Source organism: Mirounga angustirostris, unplaced genomic scaffold, assembly GCF_029215605.1.
Source record: "Mirounga angustirostris isolate CCGP_5_RB_7025 unplaced genomic scaffold, mMirAng1.0.hap1 SCAF_1, whole genome shotgun sequence".
NCBI classification, from domain to species: Eukaryota; Metazoa; Chordata; class Mammalia; order Carnivora; family Phocidae; genus Mirounga; species Mirounga angustirostris.
In genome coordinates this window covers 153868325-153887902 of record NW_026991709.1, presented here as the reverse complement: position 1 = coordinate 153887902, position 19578 = coordinate 153868325, and the positions used below count along the sequence as shown (strand labels likewise).

Sequence of the window (19578 nt, the reverse complement as noted above, 5' to 3'; positions counted from 1 at the left end):
AGGGCAGGGCGAGGGAAGGAGGACCCAGCGTTCCACGGGTGGAAGGCAGTAGCATCTGACTCGTTGCTGAGCTGGAGGGTGCCCTGACTGGGGGCTGCTGGGGACACCAGTGTGGCCATCACAATGCCAGTCACACGGACTCCTTGGCCACACAGCCCCTGGGAATGTAGGCTCTGTAGGCTGGCCAAGTCCAGCCAAAGAGAGTAAGTAGCAGCTTATTGTCTTGAGTTGAGTGCCCCAGGAGGAGGACCTGGCAGGAGGATTCTTGTGCAGGTAAAGGAGGAAGTGCTCTTAGGAGAAAGGGATGAAGGAAGCAGAATAGTGCAGAAGGAGAAACAGAAGGGCCCATCTGTGTTCCCAGAGCTTGGAGTAGCGAGATGGGGGGGTAGGGAAAAATATAGGAGTTTTCCACCTCCAATTATTCACCATTACATTAAAGACCCAAATTCTAGCTCCCTTCACTGCATGCCACTGTAAGAAAAGTCCTGTCTCCCAAATGCTGAGCCAGCCTCCTCCAGCCTCCATCCCCAGAGAGTCCCAACTCGACTAAGCGGCTTATTGGAGGAGGGAATAAGGTTGAAAAAAGAAAACTCAGATTCCAAAACACCACTTTCCTGGGTTTCTCCAGTCTCAAAGGTGGCTCCTTCTCAGTCTCTTTGGCAAGTTTCTCATTTCCCAGAGAGCCTCAGAGCTCTGTCCTCGGCCCTTTTCTCATTTCTTAATACATGCATGCAGTCTAGGTGACCCCATCCAGGCTCCTGGGTTTATATACCATGTACGTGCTAATGATTCAGCAGGGGGGGAGGGTTGGTGTTCCTCCCAGACACCCTTCACAGAGCCAAGACCCACATCCGCACCCCCGGCCCCTATCCACTCCCTGTGGTCACAGTCCTTCTTCCAGAGAACTGCCCTCAGCCGACCGAGCTACTTGCCTTCAAAGGTACACCCCTTCCCCCTACGGGACAGTCAATAACTAACGGACTGATGGAGGCCTTCACAAGTTTCTTCTGAATGTACCCCCACAAGAAACCATATGCATCTGGATCCCTGTTTCAGGCTCTGTTGAAGGCCTGATCTGAGAATGCTCTCAAATTTTATTTGCAGCCTGAACCTCCCATCCCAGCCTCAGACAGCCTGCTTTGCACCAAATTCCTTACTTACCATGAACAACCAACTTCCTGATATTCAGTAAATGGCAACTCCATCCTTCCTGCTACTCTGGCCAAAAGCCTTTGAGGTCACCATTAACCCCTCTTTCTCTTATGCTCCACATCCAATCTGTCACCAAATCCTACGGGCCCTGCTTTCAAAATAAGCCAACAGTCTGACCATTTCTCACCATCTCCATTGTGACGGCTCAGGTTCAAGCCAGCACTCCCTTTGCCTCGTATCCCTGCATCCACTATTGCTCACAATATGGTAGCTGGAGGGCTCCAGTCAGCCAAGGCACTCCTCCACCCAAACCTTCCAATGGCTCCCATCGCACTCAGAGTAGGAGCCAAAGGCCTTACACTGGCCTAAGCTGTCTGTCCTCTCTCCCACCTCCCTCACCTTATCTCCTTCCTTTCTTCCCCTTGCTTACCCCTCTTCTTGGCCTCTTTGCTATTCCCTCACCACAGCGAGTATGTTCTCACTGTAAAGCATGGCATATGCTGTTCCCTGTGCCTGGAATGCTTTTCCCTGAGACCTGCTTCTGATGTCACCTTCTCAGTGAAGTCTTTCTTCCCTGACCATCCTATTTAAAACTGTAGCCTCATCTCCAGGCTTCTGTACCCACTTCGCTGCATTATTTTTCTCCATAGCAATTATCACTATTGATAGTCTGTATATATTTATTCTCATTTATTTGCTGTCTGTCTCTCCTTATAGAATGTAGGCTCCAGAGGGCAGGGTTTTGTTGTTTTTTTTTTTTCTGTCATTCTGTGCAATATTTCCAGTGCCCAGGTCAATGTCTAGTATGTAGCAGGTGCTCAATAAATATTTATTGAAAGAATGAAATGAAACTAGACTCTCTCTGCTTTCGTCCATTCCCAACTTTGAGACTTATAACTGACTCTTGTCCCCAAGAGGGGCCGACCAACCACTGTAAGACTTTGGAGATGCAGAAGTGTTGGGCAAAAGCCGTATTTCTGTAGCCTGCACTATCTACCCAACTTGTCTTTCAGTGGGTGCCGGAAATGGTTCAGGTCAGACCATGTGGAGGCTGTCAGGAGCGGGGAGAAGTTTGGCCTTTGTCTTCCACTATCTTTCCTGGATCAGGGCATGGGGATGAAGGAGTATAAAATCTGGAAGAGTGAAAACCCAAAGTAGGTTTTCACAATTACTTAATTTTAGGAGTATTTTTCTTATTTAAAATATAATAGTGATTTTCTGGGGGGAAAAAAAATGGAAGACTGTCCTTCCAACCAAAACGGTGAGGAAGGCAGGCGTGAACATGGAGAAGGCAGGTGTGAAGATGGGGAGGGAGACAGGTGTGAGCGTGGGCCGACCCTGGGGAGGCAGGTGTGGTTACGGGGAAGGCAGGCTCACCCCTTATTGTATGTAGTGAGAGCTGAGGCTTCCCTTTCACTTCACAGAGTAAAGAGAAGGCTTTGAGGTATCAACAACGTGGGCTACTGGGGAAAGGAAGACGAAGAATCTGTGTCTCCTGAACATCAAGGGGCATCTCTCTGCTGTGGACTAGCCAGTCTCCTCCAGCTCCAAGAGGTCATCCACATATTCCAGAACCTCTCCCTGTAAGAGACAAGAGGACATCTGCGTTAGGTGGGTTACCCAACTTTAAAAGTGCCGGTAAGCAGAGACGGTCTCTAAGACGTCACTGCCGCCGGCCTGCGTGGCCTGGAGCAGCCCTTCCCCACTGCCCTTGGGCCCAGAGGACCTGACTTCCCCTCGGAGGGACCTGGCTTCCATGTGAACGTGCAGTCACGTGCTCTGGAACGCCCGCAGACGGCCCGTGGGAAGGGGGCAATACAGCCACCCTCTGAAAGACCTGTTTAGTGCCCCCTTTTCTGGGCATCCCCCCTACCCCTTAGCACTTATTCCACAGGAACACTCTCTATCTGTCCCCTTCTGCCCTCATCAGCAGACCAGGAGTTTTTCAAGAACCAGGACCTGGGTTGCTTTTCTTCCCCAGAACGTGGCATGCAGAAGGTGGGAAACCCGCTAAAGGAAGAATGATTGAGAGTATGCGTGCATATTTCTGGTGTGGCTCAAGCAGTCACTCCCTTTACGAGACAGTCTCCTGGGTACAGTGGGACCCACTTGCCCATTGTCAGGGCCAGGAGCCCACCTGCTCCCTCCTTCTACAATCAGCCTTAAGCCTCAACCTGAAATAGCCCGGCACACTTTCTGATTTCCTTCTCTGCATTGATTTCTCTCCCACAACACACCTGGGCCCAGCTGATGACACCCATTCTCTTTACTGCCAAGAATGAGTGAATCACCAAGGAGGCCAAGTCCCACTCCCATGAGAGGGTCAGCCCCACTGAAGCTAATCACCCCTGCTAAAGCTTGGCCTCCTTCACAGAGGCCACCATCACAGGCCAAGAGCCTATTTGCTCTTTTTGATATTTTAACACACTTTCCGTTATAAAATCTCAGCATCTGAGAATAGTTGGGAAATCTCCCAAGTACATGAGACACAACAGGGGGTCTTATTATTTTCATCAAATACTTCTACCTTGTCATGCCTGAGATCAGAAACTAAAGTCACGGAAGTGGAAGACCACTGATTGAAAAAACAATGTAGTGGGGTGCCTGGGTGGTTCAGTCGGTTAAGTGTCTGCCTTTGGCTCAGGTCATGATCCCAGGGTCCTGGGATCGAGTCCTATGTCAGGTTCCCTGCTTGGCGGGAAGCCTGCTTCTCCTTCTCCCTCTGCCTGCCGTGCTCTCTTTCTCTTTCTCTCTCTCGCCCTACTCTCTCTCTCAAATAAATAAAATCTTAAAAAAAGAAAAAACGATGTTCTTTGGTTGCTTTCTGGAAGCAACCCAAAAGGAAAACACCATAGAGGGACTCCATGTACGGCCGTGACAGCTCTTCCCAGAGTTACTGTTCCTTGCTGTGTGGCGGCTGCGACCTGAGATGATGGTACTGCCTGCTCTGAGCTCACTAATAAGCACCCAAGGCAATACAGATGAAAGAAACACAAGCCCCTCTGTGGCCTGTTATAGTCGAGGCACCAACAGCCTAGCTCAGATCTGCACCCATGCCCCAACTGCTGGGAGGGCCGATTGCTGATGGGCTGATAGCTGCCCCTTCTCTGGACAACTGATCTTGACTAAAAGGGGAGCCCCACCAGGGAGTTTACACACCAGCCCCTCTGGGCTGCCAACAACCAAGGAGAGAAGGATAACTGCCTAGAAAATGCAGGAAGACTCTGTGGTACAATTCATGCTCCAGAGCTCCCGTGGGATCAGGCTAAGCTTGACACCAGCTAAGACCGTATCTTTTCATGGCTCCTTCCCTTGCCCCTCACTTCTTTCCTATGAGAGCACTCCCTCAATAAATCACTCCTGCAAATTATAATCTATTTCTTTTAGACCTTCCCAAAGCAAACAACCATCAGAACCTGAAACTTGAAGCATCTATTTCAGCCTGCTTTATAAAGTTTCTGAAACCATAATAAGCGTCTGCAAAATTTTTAACCAGTGTGCAAACTTTCAGGAGCTTACAACAACTTATAACATATTTCAACCCCAGAAAGATAATAAAGGAGAATGCCCCTAACATCAGTAGCTAAATCGTATTGATGTTTTGTTCCAATGTAGTATTTTTTCCTCTGGAAATTTTAAAGGTTAAACTAAGAATTTTATTGTACTCATTATACTTTGTTTCAAATAATTACTTGTCATACTTTGATATATAGAAAAGAAAATAGCTTGTTCTTTAGAGATGGATTAATTCTTTCAAAATTCTAAAGCTTTGATTAATAAGCTAATTACTTCCAGGACCTTCAACAGACTCCTTTTTTTTATCTTGACAGTGTCAAGTCCAAGAATACTAGGAATTTTAAAGCCTAGGATAAGCCTGGTGTTCAATGGATGATTACAAACCAGCTGTGTAACTTTGAGCAAGTCACTCTACCTTTCTGAATTTTTCTCCTCATCTGTGACATAACAGAGCCTTACTGAATATCATAAAAGTTCTCTTGTTCTAATATCTATGATTTTTTCTAAACATATTGTCTTTGTACATCAAAAGCCCTCAAAATGTTCATAGCCCTGGACCCAGGAATTCCACCCATAAGAATTTATCCTAAGGAAATGACTAGAAAAAAAGTAACCAATTTAGTCTCAGCTATGTTATTTGTGAAAGCAAAAAGTTAGAAGCAACCTAAATGCCTAAAAAAAAACCAAAAAGCTTTACTTTAAAAAACCTATACCATGGAGGGGCGGAGCAAGATGGCGGAGGAGTAGGAGACCTGGATTTCGTCTCCTCTCAGGAATTCAGCTGGATAGGGATCAAACCATTCTGAACACCTACGAACTCAACAGGAGATCGAAGAAAAGAATAGCAACAGCTCTCTGAACAGAAAAGTGACCACTTTCTGGAAGGTAGGACGTGCGGAGAAGTGAATCCGAGGAGATATTCGGGAGGATAGACGGCAGGGGAGGGGCCTCCGTCGGACGCTTCTGGCAAGTGATAGAGCCGCAGAGCACAAAATCGGAACTTTTAAAAGTCTGCTCCGCTGAGGGACGTCACTCCGGTGGCTAAGCGGGGGTTGGAACCCTCGCAGGACAGTGTGGTCTCAGGACCCTCGGGGTCACAGAAAGACCGGGGGTGACTGAGTGCGGCAGAGCTCCCAGGTATCGGAGCAGGGAAGCCGGCTGCAGAGGCGGAGCCCAAGCACGGGCTCTCAGCTCGGGGTTGCCATAAACCATGATCCGCGGCACAGTCGGGCCTCTGCTCCTCCAGCAGGGACCCAACAAGCGGCAGATCCGGGGAGACTCACCTTCCTCCCCCGGGAGGAGTGGCATGGGAGCGCACCGCAGGGATCTGCTGAGTTTGGAGACTCCACACGGGGTCGGGTGCCAGAGACAGAAACACGCGATCACAGTCCGGGTGAGCACGGAGTGCAGCCGGAGACCGGGGAGACGGGAGTGACTGACGGCTTTTCTCTGGGGGCTCACTGAGGAGCGGGCCCGAGTTCTCGGCTCCTCCAAGCCACAGATTGGGAGGCCGCCATTTTCACTCTCCGCCTCCAAAGCTGTACGGAAAGCTTGCAGGGAACAAAAGCTCCCCAAAGCAAACCCGAGCAGATTACTTAGCCTGGACCAGCAGAGGCAGGGCAATTCCGCCTCCAGCAAAGACATTTGGAAACCATGGCAACAGGCCCCTCCCCCAGAAGATCAGCGAGAACAACCAGCCAAGACCAAGTTTACCGATCAATGAGAACGGCAGAACTCCAGCACTAGGGGAATAATGCACATAGAATTCATGGCTTTTTTACCATGATTCTTTAGTCTTTCAAAGTTAATTTTTTTTTTAACTGTCTTTTTTCTTTTTTTTTTAATTTTTCTTTTTCCCTTTTCCAACTTCTTATCAATCCGTTTTTTAAAAAACATTTTTATTTTTCATTTTTAGAGTCATATTCTATCCCTTCATAGTAGTTACCTGTATTTTTGGCATATATATATAAGTTGTTCTCTCTTTAAAATTTTGAGATAGTTTCTTCTAATAGATCAAAATATACCCTAAATCTCTATGGTTTTTTTCTACTCCCCTTCCTGATCACATTCTCTCCCTTTTTTTTCTATTTTTTTTAAATCCTCTTCTTTCTTTTTTCAAACAACTTCTTATCAATTCCTTTTATAAAATTTTTTATAATTTCCATCTTTACAGTCATATTCCATCCCTTCATCATATCAACCCTTATTTTTGTACATATATAAGTTTTTCTTTCTTTAAAATTTTGGGAGGCACTTTCTTCTAACAGACCAAAATACACCCAAATTCTACTGTGTGGCACTGATCTATATACCAGCCTGATCATATTTGATCACATTCCAGGTTTTTTTTGTTTTTTTTTTTGTTCTGTTTTTGTTTATTTTTATCTTTATCTTTTTCTTTTTCTCTTCTCTCTCTTTCCCTTTCTTTTCCCACTGCTTCAGGTCTTTTCTGATTTGTTTAGAGTATATTTTCTGGGGACGTTGTTACCCTGCTAGCATTTTGTTCTCTCATTAATCTATTCTCCTCTGCACAAAATGACAAGACGGAAAAAATCACCTCAGTAAAAAGAACAAGAGGTAGTACCGACTGCCAGGGACCTACTCAATACGGACATTAGTACGATGTCGGATCTAGAGTTCAGAATCATCACTTTAAAGATACTAGCTGGGCTTGAAAAAAGCATGGAAGTTATTAGAGAAACCCTTTCTGGAGAAGTAAAAGAACTAAAATCTAACCAAGTAGAAATCAAAAGGGCTATTAATGAGGTGCAATCAAATATGGGGGCGCTAACTGCTAGGATAAATGAGGCAGAAGAGAGAATCAGTGACATATAAGACCAAATGATGGAAAATCAAGAAGCTGAGAAAAAGAGAGATAAACAACTACTGGATCACGAGGGCAGAATTCGAGAGATAGGCGATACCATAAGACGAAACAACATTAGAATAATTGGGATCCCAGAAGAAGAAGAAAGAGAGAGAGGGGCAGAAGGTATAATGGAGCAAATTATAGCAGAGAACTTCCCTAATTTGGGGAAAGAAACAGGCATGAAAATCCAGGAAGCACAGAGAACCCCTCTCAAAATCAATAAAAATAGGTCAACACCCCAACATCTAATAGTAAAACTTACGAGTCTCAGAGACAAAGAGAAAATCCTGAAAGCAGCTCGGGAGAAGAGATATGTAACCTACAATGGTAGAAACATTAGACTGACAACAGACCTATCCACAGAGACCTGGCAGGCCAGAAAGGACTGGCAGGATATATTCAGAGCACTAAATGAGAAAAATATTCAGCCAAGAATACTATACCCAGTTAGGCTGTCACTGAAAATAGAAAGAGAGAAAAAAGCTTCCAGGACAAACAAAAACTAAAGGAATTTGCAAACACGAAACCAGCCCTACAAGAAATCTTGAAAGGGGTCCTCTGAGCAAAGAGAGAGCCTAAAAGTAACATAGACCAGAAAGGAACACAGACAATATACAGTAACAGTCACCTTACAGGCAATACAATGGCACTAAATTCCTACCCTTCAATAGTTACCCTGAATGTAAATGGGCTAAATGCCCCAATCAAAAGACACAGGCTATCAGATTGGATTAAAAAACAAGACCCATCAATATGCTGTCTGCAAGAGACTAATTTTAGAACCAAAGACACCCCCAGACTTAAAGTGAGGGGGTGGAAAACCACTGACCATGCTAATGGACACCAAAAGAAAGCTGGGGTGGCAATCCTTATATCAGACAAATTAGATTTTAAACCAAAGACTGTAATAAGAGATGAGGAAGGACACTATATCCTACTTAAAGGGTCTATCCAACAAGAAGATCTAACAATTGTAAATATCTATGCCCCTAACATGGGAGCAGCCAATTATATAAGGCAATTAATAACAAAAGCAAAGAAACACATCGCCAACAATACAATAATAGTGGGGGACTTTAACACCCCCCTCACTGAAATGGACAGATCATCTAAGCAAAAGATCAACAAGGAAATAAAGACTTTAAATGACACACTGAACCAAATGGACTTCACAGACATATTCAGAACATTCCATCCCAAAGCAACGGAATACACATTCTTCTCTAGTGCCCATGGAACATTCTCCAGAATCAATAACATCCTAGGTCATAAATCAGGTCTCAACCATTACCAAAAGACTGGGATCATTCCCTGCCTATTTTCAGACCACAATGCTTTGAAACTAGAACTCAATCACAAGAGGAAAGTCGAAAGAACTCAAATACATGGAGGCTAAAGAGCATCCTACTGAAGAATGAATGGGTCAACCAGGAAATTAAAGAAGAATTTAAAAAATTCATGGAAACCAATGAAAATGAAAACACAACTGATCAAAATCTTTGGGATGCAGCAAAGGCAGTCCTAAGAGGAAAGTATATAGCAATACAAGCCTTTCTCAAGAAACAAGAAAGGTCTCAAGTACACAACCTAACCCTACACCTAAAGGAGCTGGAGAAAGAACAGCAAATAAAGCCTAAACCCAGCAGGAGAAGAGAAATAATAAAGATCAGAGCAGAAATAAATGAAATAGAAACTAAAAGAACAGTGGAACAGATCAACAAAACTAGGAGCTGGTTCTTTGAAAGAATTAACAACATTGATGAACCCCTGGCCAGACTTATCAAAAAGAAAAGAGAAATGACCCAAATCAACAAAATCATGAATGAAAGAGGAGAGATCACAGCCAACACCAAAGAAATACAAACAATTCTAAGAACATATTATGAGCAACTCTATGCCAGCAAATTAGATAACCTGGAAGAAATGGATGCATTCCTAGAGATGTATCAACTACCAAAACGGAACCAGAAAGAAATAGAAAACCTGAACAGACCTATAACCACTAAGGAAATTGAAGCAGTCATCAGAAATCTCCCAAAAAACAAGAGCCCAGGGCCAGATGGCTTCCCAGGGGAATTCTACCAAACATTTAAAGGAGAATTAATACCTATTCTTCTGAAACTGTTCCAAAAAATAGAAATGGAAGGAAAACTTCCAAACTCGTTTTATGAGGCCACCATTACCTTGATCCCAAAACCAGACAAAGACCCCATCAAAAAGGAGAATTACAGACCAATATCCCTGATGAACATGGATGCAAAAATTCTCACCAAAATACTAGCCAATAGGATCTAACAGTACATTAAAAGGATTATTCACCACGACCAAGTGGGATTTATCCCTGGGCTGCAAGGTTGGTTCAACATCCACAAATCAACGTGATACAATACATTAACAAAAGAAAGAACAAGAACCATATGATCCTCTCAATAGATGCAGAAAAAGCATTTGACAAAGTACAGCATCCTTTCTTGATCAAAACTCTTCAGAGTATAGGCATAGAGGGTACATACCTCAATATCATAAAAGCCATCTATGAAAAACCTACAGCGAATATCATTCTCAATGGGGAAAAACTGAGAGCTTTCTCCCTAAGGTCAGGAACGCGGCACGGATGTCCACTGTCACCACTGCTATTCAACACAGTATTGGAAGTCCTAGCCACAGCAATCAGACAACAAAAAGAAATAAAAGGTATCCAAATTGGCAAAGAAGTCAAACTCTCACTCTTTGTAGATGATATGATACTTTATGTGGAAAACCCAAAAGACTCCACCCCAAAACTGCGAGAACTCACAGGAATTCAGTAACGTGGCAGGATATAAAATCAATGCACAGAAGTCAGTGGCATTCCTATACACCAACAACAAGACAGAAGAAAGAGAAATTAAGGAGTCGATCCCATTTACAATTGCACCCAAAACCATAAGATACCTAGGAATAAATCTAACCAAAGAGGCAAAGGATCTGTACTCAGAAAACTATAAAATACTCATGAAAGAAATTGAGGAAGACACAAAGAAATGGAAAAATGTTCCATGCTCATGGATCAGAAGAACAAATACTGTGAAGATGTCAATGCTACCTAGAGCAATCTACACATTCAATGCAATCCCCATCAAAATACCATCCACTTTTTTCATAGAAATGGAACAAATAATCCTAAAATTTGTATGGAACCAGAAAAGACCCCGAATAGCCAGAGGAATGTTGAAAAAGAAAAGCAAAGCCGGCGGCATCACAGTTCCAGACTTCCAGCTCTATTACAAAGCTGTCATCATCAAGACAGTATGGTACTGGCACAAAAACAGACACCTAGATCAATGGAACAGAATAGAGAGCCCAGAAATGGACCCTCAACTCTATGGTCAACTCATCTTCAACAAAGCAGGACAGAATGTCCCATGGAGAAAAGACAGTCTCTTCAACAAATGGTGTTGGGAAAATTGGACAGCCACATGCAGAAGAATGCAACTGGACCATTTCCTTACACCACACACAAAAATAGATTCCAAATGGTTGAAAGACCTCAATGTGAGAGAGGAGTCCATCAAAATCCTAAAGGAGAACACAGGCAGCAACCTCTTCGACCTCAGCTGCAGCAACTTCTTCCTAGAAACATCACCAAAGGCAAGGGAAGCAAGGGCAAAAATGAACTATTGGGACTTCATCAAGATAAAAAGCTTTTGCAAAGCAAAGGAAACAGTCAACAAAACCAAAAGACAACCGACAGAATGGAAGAAGATATTTGCAAATGACATATCAGATAAAGGGCTAGTATCCAAAATCTATAAAGAACTCATCAAACTCAACACCCAAAGAACAAAGAATCCAATCAAGAAATGGGCAGAAGACATGAACAGACATTTTTCCAAAGAAGACATCCAAATGGCCAACAGACACATGAAAAAGTGCTCAATATCGCTCGGCATCAGGGAAATCCAAATCAAAACCTCAATGAGATACCACCTCACACCAGTCAGAATGGCTAAAATTAACAAGTCAGGAAATGACATGTTGATGGGGATGCGGAGAAAGGGGAACCCTCCTACACTGTTGGTGGGAATGCAAGCTGGTACAGCCACCCTGGAAAACTGTATGGAGGTTCCTCAAAAAGTTGAAAATAGAGCTACCCTATGACCCAGCAATTGCACTACTGGGTATTTACCCCAAAGATACAAAAGTAGGGACCCGAAAGGGTACGTGCACCCTGATGTTTATAGCAGCAGTGTCCACAATAGCCAAACTGTGGAAAGAGCCAAGATGTCCATCGACAGATGAATGGATAAAGAAGATGTGGTATATATATACAATGGAATATTATGCAGCCATCAAAAGGAATGAGATCTTGCCATTTGCAACGACATGGATGGAACTGGAGGGTATTACACTGAGCGAAATAAGTCAAACATAGAAAGACATGTATCACATGACCTCACTGATATGAGGAATTCTTAATCTCAGGAAACAAACTGAGGGTTGCTGGAGTGGAGGGTGGGGTGGGAGGGATGCGGTGACTGGGTGATAGACACTGGGGAGGGTATGTGCTCTGGCAAGTGCTGTGAATTGTGCAAGACTGTTGAATCTCAGATCTGTACCTCTGAAACAAATAATGCAATACATGTTAAGAAAAAAAAAAGATAGCAGGAGGGGAAGAATGAAGGGGGGGAAATCGGAGGGGGAGACGAACCATGAGAGACGATGGACTCTGAAAAGCAAACTGAGGGTTCTAGAGGGGAGGGGGTTGGGAGGTTGGGTTAGCCTGGTGATGGGTATTGAGGAGGACACATTCTGCATGGAGCACTGGGTGTTATGCACAAACAATGAATCATGGAACACTATATCTAAAACTAATGATGTAATGTATGGGGATTAACATAACAATAAAAAATTTTTTAAAAAGGGGGAGGGGGAGAAAAGAGATTTTTAAAACTTACTTATTAAGAAAAAAAAATCTATACCATGGAATATTAGTCATCAAAAAGTCATATTTATAATAAACATTAACTAACAAGGTTAACAAAAACCACAACATCTTCTCAATAGATGCAGAAAGCAAATGACAAAATTCAACACCACTTCATGATAAAGACATTAGACAAACTAGGAATAGAAGGGGAACTTTCTCAACCTGACAAAGGGCACCTACAAAAAAAAACCTCACAGCTAGCAACTTTCTTAATGCTAACACAGAATGTTTCTCTTTGAAGTTTGGGAACAAAACAAGGATGTTCACTCTCTCCATTTCTATCTGACATTTTACTGGAGATTTTAGTCAGGGCAATTAGCAAAGAAAAATAAAAGTCATCCAGATTGGAAGAGAAGTAAAATCACATCTACTCATAGATAACAAGATCTTGCATATAAAAACGCCTAAGCAATACACACACACACACACACACACACAACTATTAGAATAATAATAACAAGTTCAACAAATTTGCAGAATTGCAGTATCATTATACAAAAATCAATTGTGTATTTCTATATACTAGCAATGAACAATTGAAAATAAAAATGAGAAAAAATTCCACTTGCAACAGCATCAAGAATAACGAAATTTAAGAAAACATTATTGAAGGAAATTAAAGAAGACCTCCAGAAGTAGAAAGATATCCCATGTTAATGGATCAGAAGACTTAATACTGTTAAGATGTCAATACTATCTAAAGGATCTTCAGATTCAGCACAATTCCTATCAAAAATCCCAGGGGCCTTTTGCAGAAATTGGCAAGCTGGGGCAACCTGGGTGGCTCAGTCGGTTAAGCATCTGCCTTTGGCTCAGGTCATGATACCAGGGTTCTGGGATCGAGCCCCACATCGGGCTCCCTGCTCTGCGGGGAGCCTGCTTCTTCCTCTCCCTCTCCCTGCCGCTCCGCCTGCTTGTGCATGCTCTCTCTCTCTGTCAAATAAATAAATAAAATCTAAAAAAAAAAAGAAAAGAAATTGGCAAGCTGATCCTATAATTCATATGGAAATACAAGGGACCCAGAATAGCCAAAACAACCTAGAAGAAGAATGAAGTTGGAAGACTCATACTTTCAATTTCAAGATGATGTAGTTTCAACCAAACACACTGGATCTCATCAAAATTTAAAACGTTTATGCTTCAAGTCACCATTAAGAAAATGAAAGACAACTCACAGATTGCAAGAAAATATTTGCAATTCATATATCTGATGGAGGACTTATAACCAGAATATATAAAGAACACTCACAATTCAACAATAAAAAGACAAGTAACCCAATTAAAAAATGGACAAAGAATTTGAATAGACTAGACCTCTCTGTAAAGAAGATACACAAATGGCTTAATAAGCATAGGAAAAAATGCTCAACATCATTAGTCATTAGGGAAATTAAAATCAAAACCGCAATGAAATACTATTTCACACCCACTAGAATGGCTATAATAAAAAAGACAAACACCAGGCAGTGCGGACAAAGATGTGGCAAGTTGGAAATTTCATACATTGCTGGTGGGAATGTAAAATGGTGCAGCCACTTTGGAAAACAGTCTGGGAATTCCTCAAGTTAACCACAGAGCTATCATCTGACCCAGCAATTCCACTTCTACATATATACTCCTGGTACATAAGACAATTAAAAACTTTGGTCCAAACAAAAACATGTACACAAATGTTCATAGCATCATTATTCAAAATAGTCAAAAAGTGGAAACAACCCAGGGGCGCCTGGGTGGCTCAGTCATTAAGCATCTGCCTTCAGCTCAGGTCATGATCCCAGGGTCCTGGGATCGAGCCCCGCATCGGGCTCCCTGCTCTGCGGGAAGTCTGCTTCTCCCTCTCCCACTTCCCCTGCTTGTGTTCCCTCTCTTGCTGTGTCTCTCTGTCAAATAAATAAATAAAATTAAAAAAAAAAAAAGTGGTAACAACCCAGTACAAATGTCCATCAACAGAGGAACAGGTGACCAAAATATGGTATATCCATGCAGTGCAATATTATTTAGCAATAAAAAGGAATTTTAGGGGTGCCTGGGTGGCTCAATCGTTAAGCGTCTGCCTTCGGCTCAGGTCATGATCCTGGAGTCCTGGGATCAAGCCCTGCATCGGGCTCCCTGCTCAGCAGGAAGCCTGCTTCTCCTTCTCCCACTCCCTCTGCTTGTGTTCCCTATCTCACTGTGTCTCTCTCTGTCAAATAAATAAATAAAATCTAAAAAAAAAAAAAAGGAATTTTACATTGTAACAGAATATATATGACAACATGGCTGAACCTTGAAAACATTATGCTCAGTGAAAGAAGCCAATCGCAAAAGACCACCTACCATAAGATTCCATTTATATGAAATGTCCAGAACAGGCAAATCCATAGAGACAGAAAGTAGATTAGTGTTTGTCAGGGGCTGGGGACAGATGTGGGGGAGGGGTGGGCAGAGGAGAAGGAATGGGGAATGACTACTAACAGGTTTGGGATTTCTTTCTGGGGTGATGAAAACACCCTAAAATTCTTAGGGATGGATGTACAACTTTGCACATATACTAAAAACCACTAGATTGTGTACTTTAAAAAGGAGTATTTATGGTGTGTGAGTAATATTTCAATAAAGCTGTTCTAGGAAAACATCACAAGGGCAACTTCTCATATTACAATGCTAAATGGAAAGCCATGATATCTATTACAGTTGGGTTTATTATGAATATATATTAGAAATGTATAGAAAGGGGCGCCTGGGTGGCTCAGTTGGTTAAGCGACTGCCTTCGGCTCAGGTCATGATCCTGGAGTCCCGGGATCGAGTCCCGCATCAGGCTCCCTGCTCGGCGGGGAGTCTGCTTCTCCCTCTGACCCTCCTCCCTCTCATGCTCTCTGTCTCTCATTCTCTCTCTCTCAAATAAATAAATAAAATCTTTGAAAAAAAAAAAAAGAAATGTATAGAAAACATTGGAAGTATCTATATCAAAATATCAAGAGCGGCTTGCTCTGGATCATTAGAAACTGAACTCTTCCTTTTTCTAAATATATTTTTCTCCACTTTCCAAACTAGAGCAGCCAGCCTTGCTTGTATTCTAGCCAGCACTCCTTCCTTTGCAGCATCCTTGTGACCTTATGTCAGGCTCTGCTTCTTAACCCAACCTAAGACTCACAACACAATGATCACTTCCTAGTCTATAAAGCATTTCCACATGCAGCATAGTACTTCATTTTCCCAACCCTGTGAAGTCAACATTATTAGTCCCATTTTATAGATGGAAAACTGGAGCTCTGGGGAATTCAGTGCCTGCTAGTGATGGGTCTACCCCCATTCAGTACCTGCTAGTGGGGGTCTACCCCCAAATTCCATGATCATATCTTATTTAAAAGTGCTTCACCAAAAACCAAGGCAATGGAAAGAGAAGACCTGGAAGCTCGGGGCCTCTGGGTCTGGCCTAGCAGCTCATCGAACTTTCCTGTCCCCCAGGCTCTTCATCTATGAAGTGAGGGGTCAGGCCAGAGCAAGCTCCAAAAGCTGACAAGTCCCCAGAGGCCACAGAAGCATTTTCTGGTTTGTTTCAAACACATCTCTCTAAATACCCCCATAATGAGGGCTTTTCTGTGACTAGGCTGCCCCACCCCAAAATGACTCATCCATCACCAGTGGAATCTTTGTCAAAAAAAGGAGTCAGCTGAGGGGCACCCAGCTGGCTCGGTCAGTGGAGCATGTGACCCTTGATCTCGAGGGTCATGAGTTTAAACCCCACGCTGGGGGTAGAGATTACTTAAATAAAAACTTAAAAAAAAAAAAAAAAGGAGACAGCTGAGTGAGAATCAGGAATTTCAAGCAATCTCAGAGAACGATAAAATGACTCACAGCAAGGACTGAATTTACAAAAAGAAAAAGAAGAAAAGAGATAATAATTATATCCCAGAAAAACTGGGATGAGGCTTTCCAAGTGTGTTCGGAGCGCTGAGTCATTGAAAATGCACTGCGTTTTTCTAAAGGTAAAAAATGATCACTGGATGGCTCCTATGGTGGGTTCCTCCATAGTCACTGTCAGGAAATGTGGTGCTATGACCTGGGTTTCCTAGAAAGCTGTGTTCCCCCCTCCAGTGCTCTTTCATTAAAACGCCCATAGAAACCGTATTTCTCAAGGTTCCCTTCTGTTTCAGGGATGACTTGGCCTTCCAGTGATTTCTGCAAAGATGTGAGTAATATTTTCTCTTAGCCAGGCGTGTGCTAAACATGAAAACTTACCTCATCATCATCCATTATATTTTCCTTCGCAAAGTCATACAGCTCTTTCTGGAGTGTAGTCACGTTAAAGAACTGAACTGCTTCCTGTTCAGACACAAACACAGAACAGTTTCTATGACCAACCCTTTGATGTCAGAACTGGGAGGAGGGGGAGACAGAGTATGGATTTCTTTTGGGGGTGATGAAAATGTTTAAAATTGGACAGTGGTCATGGTTGTACAACTCTGTGAGTCTACTGGAAACCACTAAATTGTACATCTTAAAAGCATGAATTTTACTGTATATGAAACATACCTCAATTAAAAAAGAGTGGCCAACCCCAAGTGAGTGAGAGAGACAGAGAGAGAGATTGTGTGTGTGTGTTTCTGTGTGTTGGCAGGGGAGTGAGGTGTGCATGGCAAACTGGGACAGCATACAAAAATCTCAATGAAAATACAAGTTAAGGGCAAAGACCAACTAGAAAAGATCTTTTAAAAGTAATATATATAATCCCAGGCGCCTGGGTGGCTCAGTCAGTTGGGCGTCTGCCTTCGGCTCAGGTCATGATCCTGGAGTCCTGGGATCGAGTCCCGCATTGGGCTCCCTGCTCAGGGGGGAGTCTGCTTCTCCTTCTGCCCCTCACCCCACTCTCGTGCTCTCTCTCTCTCACGGTCTCTCTCAAATAAATAAATAAAATCTTTAAAAAAAAAAGTAATATATAATCCCTAGAGTTCCCTGAAAACAAACACATGCAAAGCTGAGCTTGTCCGTCAAGTGAACTAAATGATGGTCCATCCATAAACGAATCTATCTTGGAGGTGTTAAAAAATAAGTAGCTGTAGGAGTGTGACATGGAAAACGTTCATGATGAATTGTTGGAAAGACAAAGCAAGTTGCACAACAGCAGGTAAAGTGTGACCCTGTTTCAGTAAAAATAAATACATGCCGTATGTATGAGCAAACAAATGCACAGCGATAAGGCAGGGGGTAAAGAAAAGTATGGGGTTTTGAGGGAATTTCACTTTCTAAGTAAAACATTTTTGTAATGTTTGGTTGTTTTTACTGATTTAGGAATCAGAATAGAGCAGTAAAATGTTAAAAAAAAAAAAAAAAAAAAAAGGAGTTCCCCTTCATTTCTGTAATAACTTTTTCCTGTAGGGTGCAAAGCAGTCCCCTAAAGTGAGAAGAGGAGGCCCGCACACGTGACGTCCCGTGCCCCGCCACCTACTGGTCTGGGCTGAAAATGCTCGTCCGAGAGGCCCCACTTGTCCCTGTGGTATTGGTAGTACACCAGGTTCTGCCGCATGACCTTGTCGTCGTGGTCAAAGAGCAGGTAGCTGACTGCGCACGGGGCTGCGTTCTTCAGGTCGTTCACTGAGGCCGGGGAGAAAAGAGGCACAGGAAATCAGCCAACCGTGCCCTGAAATCCCCCTCAGCAGCAACGGCTTCCTAAAGAAAATATCCATGGGCAAGCCCCTTCTCCACAGCCCCTCCTTGGCAAAGCCTGTGACCAGCCAGAATTATCCCTGGGTGGGCAGGTCACAGACTGGGTCTCCACGGCAGCCTGGGGAGCGGTTTTGAAACATGGAAGTTCCTCATTAGGCAGAATCTGCCTTTCCAGAAATGTCTACTATATTCCAGTTCAGGCTCCACTGACCTGAGCTGGGAAAGCTGGGTCCCCTGGACTTTCCTGGGGCTGAGGGAGGTAGGGAGGATGTGCCTGCGTCCCATCTGGATGGCACCACAACCCCCACATCCAGGCAGCCCTCCTACAGCTACCCTAAACCTAGAAGACCCAAAGGATGGTGGGCCTTCTGGGCTGGAAGAGATCTGAAGTCACCTGGTGTTGACACCTCCTGGAAACTGGGGTTCCCACCTCTAGCATCCCTCCTCAGAGTTGCCCCACCTATCACAGCACCTTCAGCACAGGAGATCTGCAGGGTTGGGATTTATTTGGGGGCTGGGGGGGGAGCGGCAAGGGGAAAGAGGTGATAAGCCACAAGCCCCTGTGTATTTATCCTGGCACATTATGCTCCAATTTTCAACCCACTACCTTTGCTAAAGCGCTGGTTGGCGGAGTAGCCAAAACGTGGGTATGAATAAATTGTGCCACCCAGTGGCTGTCTCCTGTAACAACAACCTTAAAAACCGAGCGCTTCAGGGCACAGATTATTCACAAAGTCTACAAGGCAGGGAAAGGTACTTATTTGAAGGCCTACGGGGCTGGGGTTCAAGCATAAATAACACCTTCCCTCAAAAAATTCAGTGTGGTAGATAATCTCAAAAAAGTTCGCAACAGGCTGACTTTCAAGAAGCTAATTTCAAGAAGTACATCTTACTCATACTGTTTACCTATAAACCCAGAAAGCAAAGATTCCCGTGAAGCAACCAGCAGAGCTAGAGGTTCTGGTCTACTGGTGTCTGTAAGTCACTGCCACAGTCCCTGATACGCACGGCGACTTTCAGAGCATGCAAGGACTCCAAGGACCAGTGCGCTGCCCGAGGGGCCTGCATGTATCTGCAACACTTCGAAACTCCTAGTCTCCTGGCTCTGTGCAGCACAGCCAAGCCCCGCTCAGAGGGCCGGAACACCTGCTGGATTCTTCCCCACGTTTCAGAGTCCAACTCAGGGCCTAGCTCAGGAAGGTGCCAACGCAGGTTTTTGTGAAAATGAAATAAAAACAGTAGCTTATCAAAAAACAACTACAACACCAGCTTATGTTTTCATCCACAGAAAACTTTTATTTCCTTTTTTAAAAGATTCTGTTTATTTATTTGAGAGAGAGAGAGAATGAGCAGGGGGAGGGACAGCGGGAGAGGGAGAAGCAGACTCCCCATTGAGCAAAGGGAGCCCGATGCGGGGCTCGATCC

The 19578-nt window shown here is 43.7% G+C and overlaps 1 protein-coding gene across 2 annotated transcripts in view; it reads right to left on the bottom strand.

Annotated features, from left to right (window-relative positions):
• Window positions 1-1960: 1960 nt before the first annotated feature.
• CRTAP (cartilage associated protein) overlaps window positions 1961-19578 on the bottom strand; it is a 33299-nt gene continuing 15681 nt past the window's right edge. For both annotated transcript variants that reach the window (XM_045904100.3, XM_045904099.3), the window contains 3 exons: window positions 17936-18081; window positions 16729-16812; window positions 1961-2733 (listed from right to left, as the gene is read on the bottom strand). In XM_045904100.3, the coding sequence (XP_045760056.1) occupies window positions 2680-2733; window positions 16729-16812; window positions 17936-18081 (284 nt within the window). In that variant the 3' untranslated portion in view covers window positions 1961-2679. The remainder of the gene's footprint in view (window positions 2734-16728; window positions 16813-17935; window positions 18082-19578) is intronic.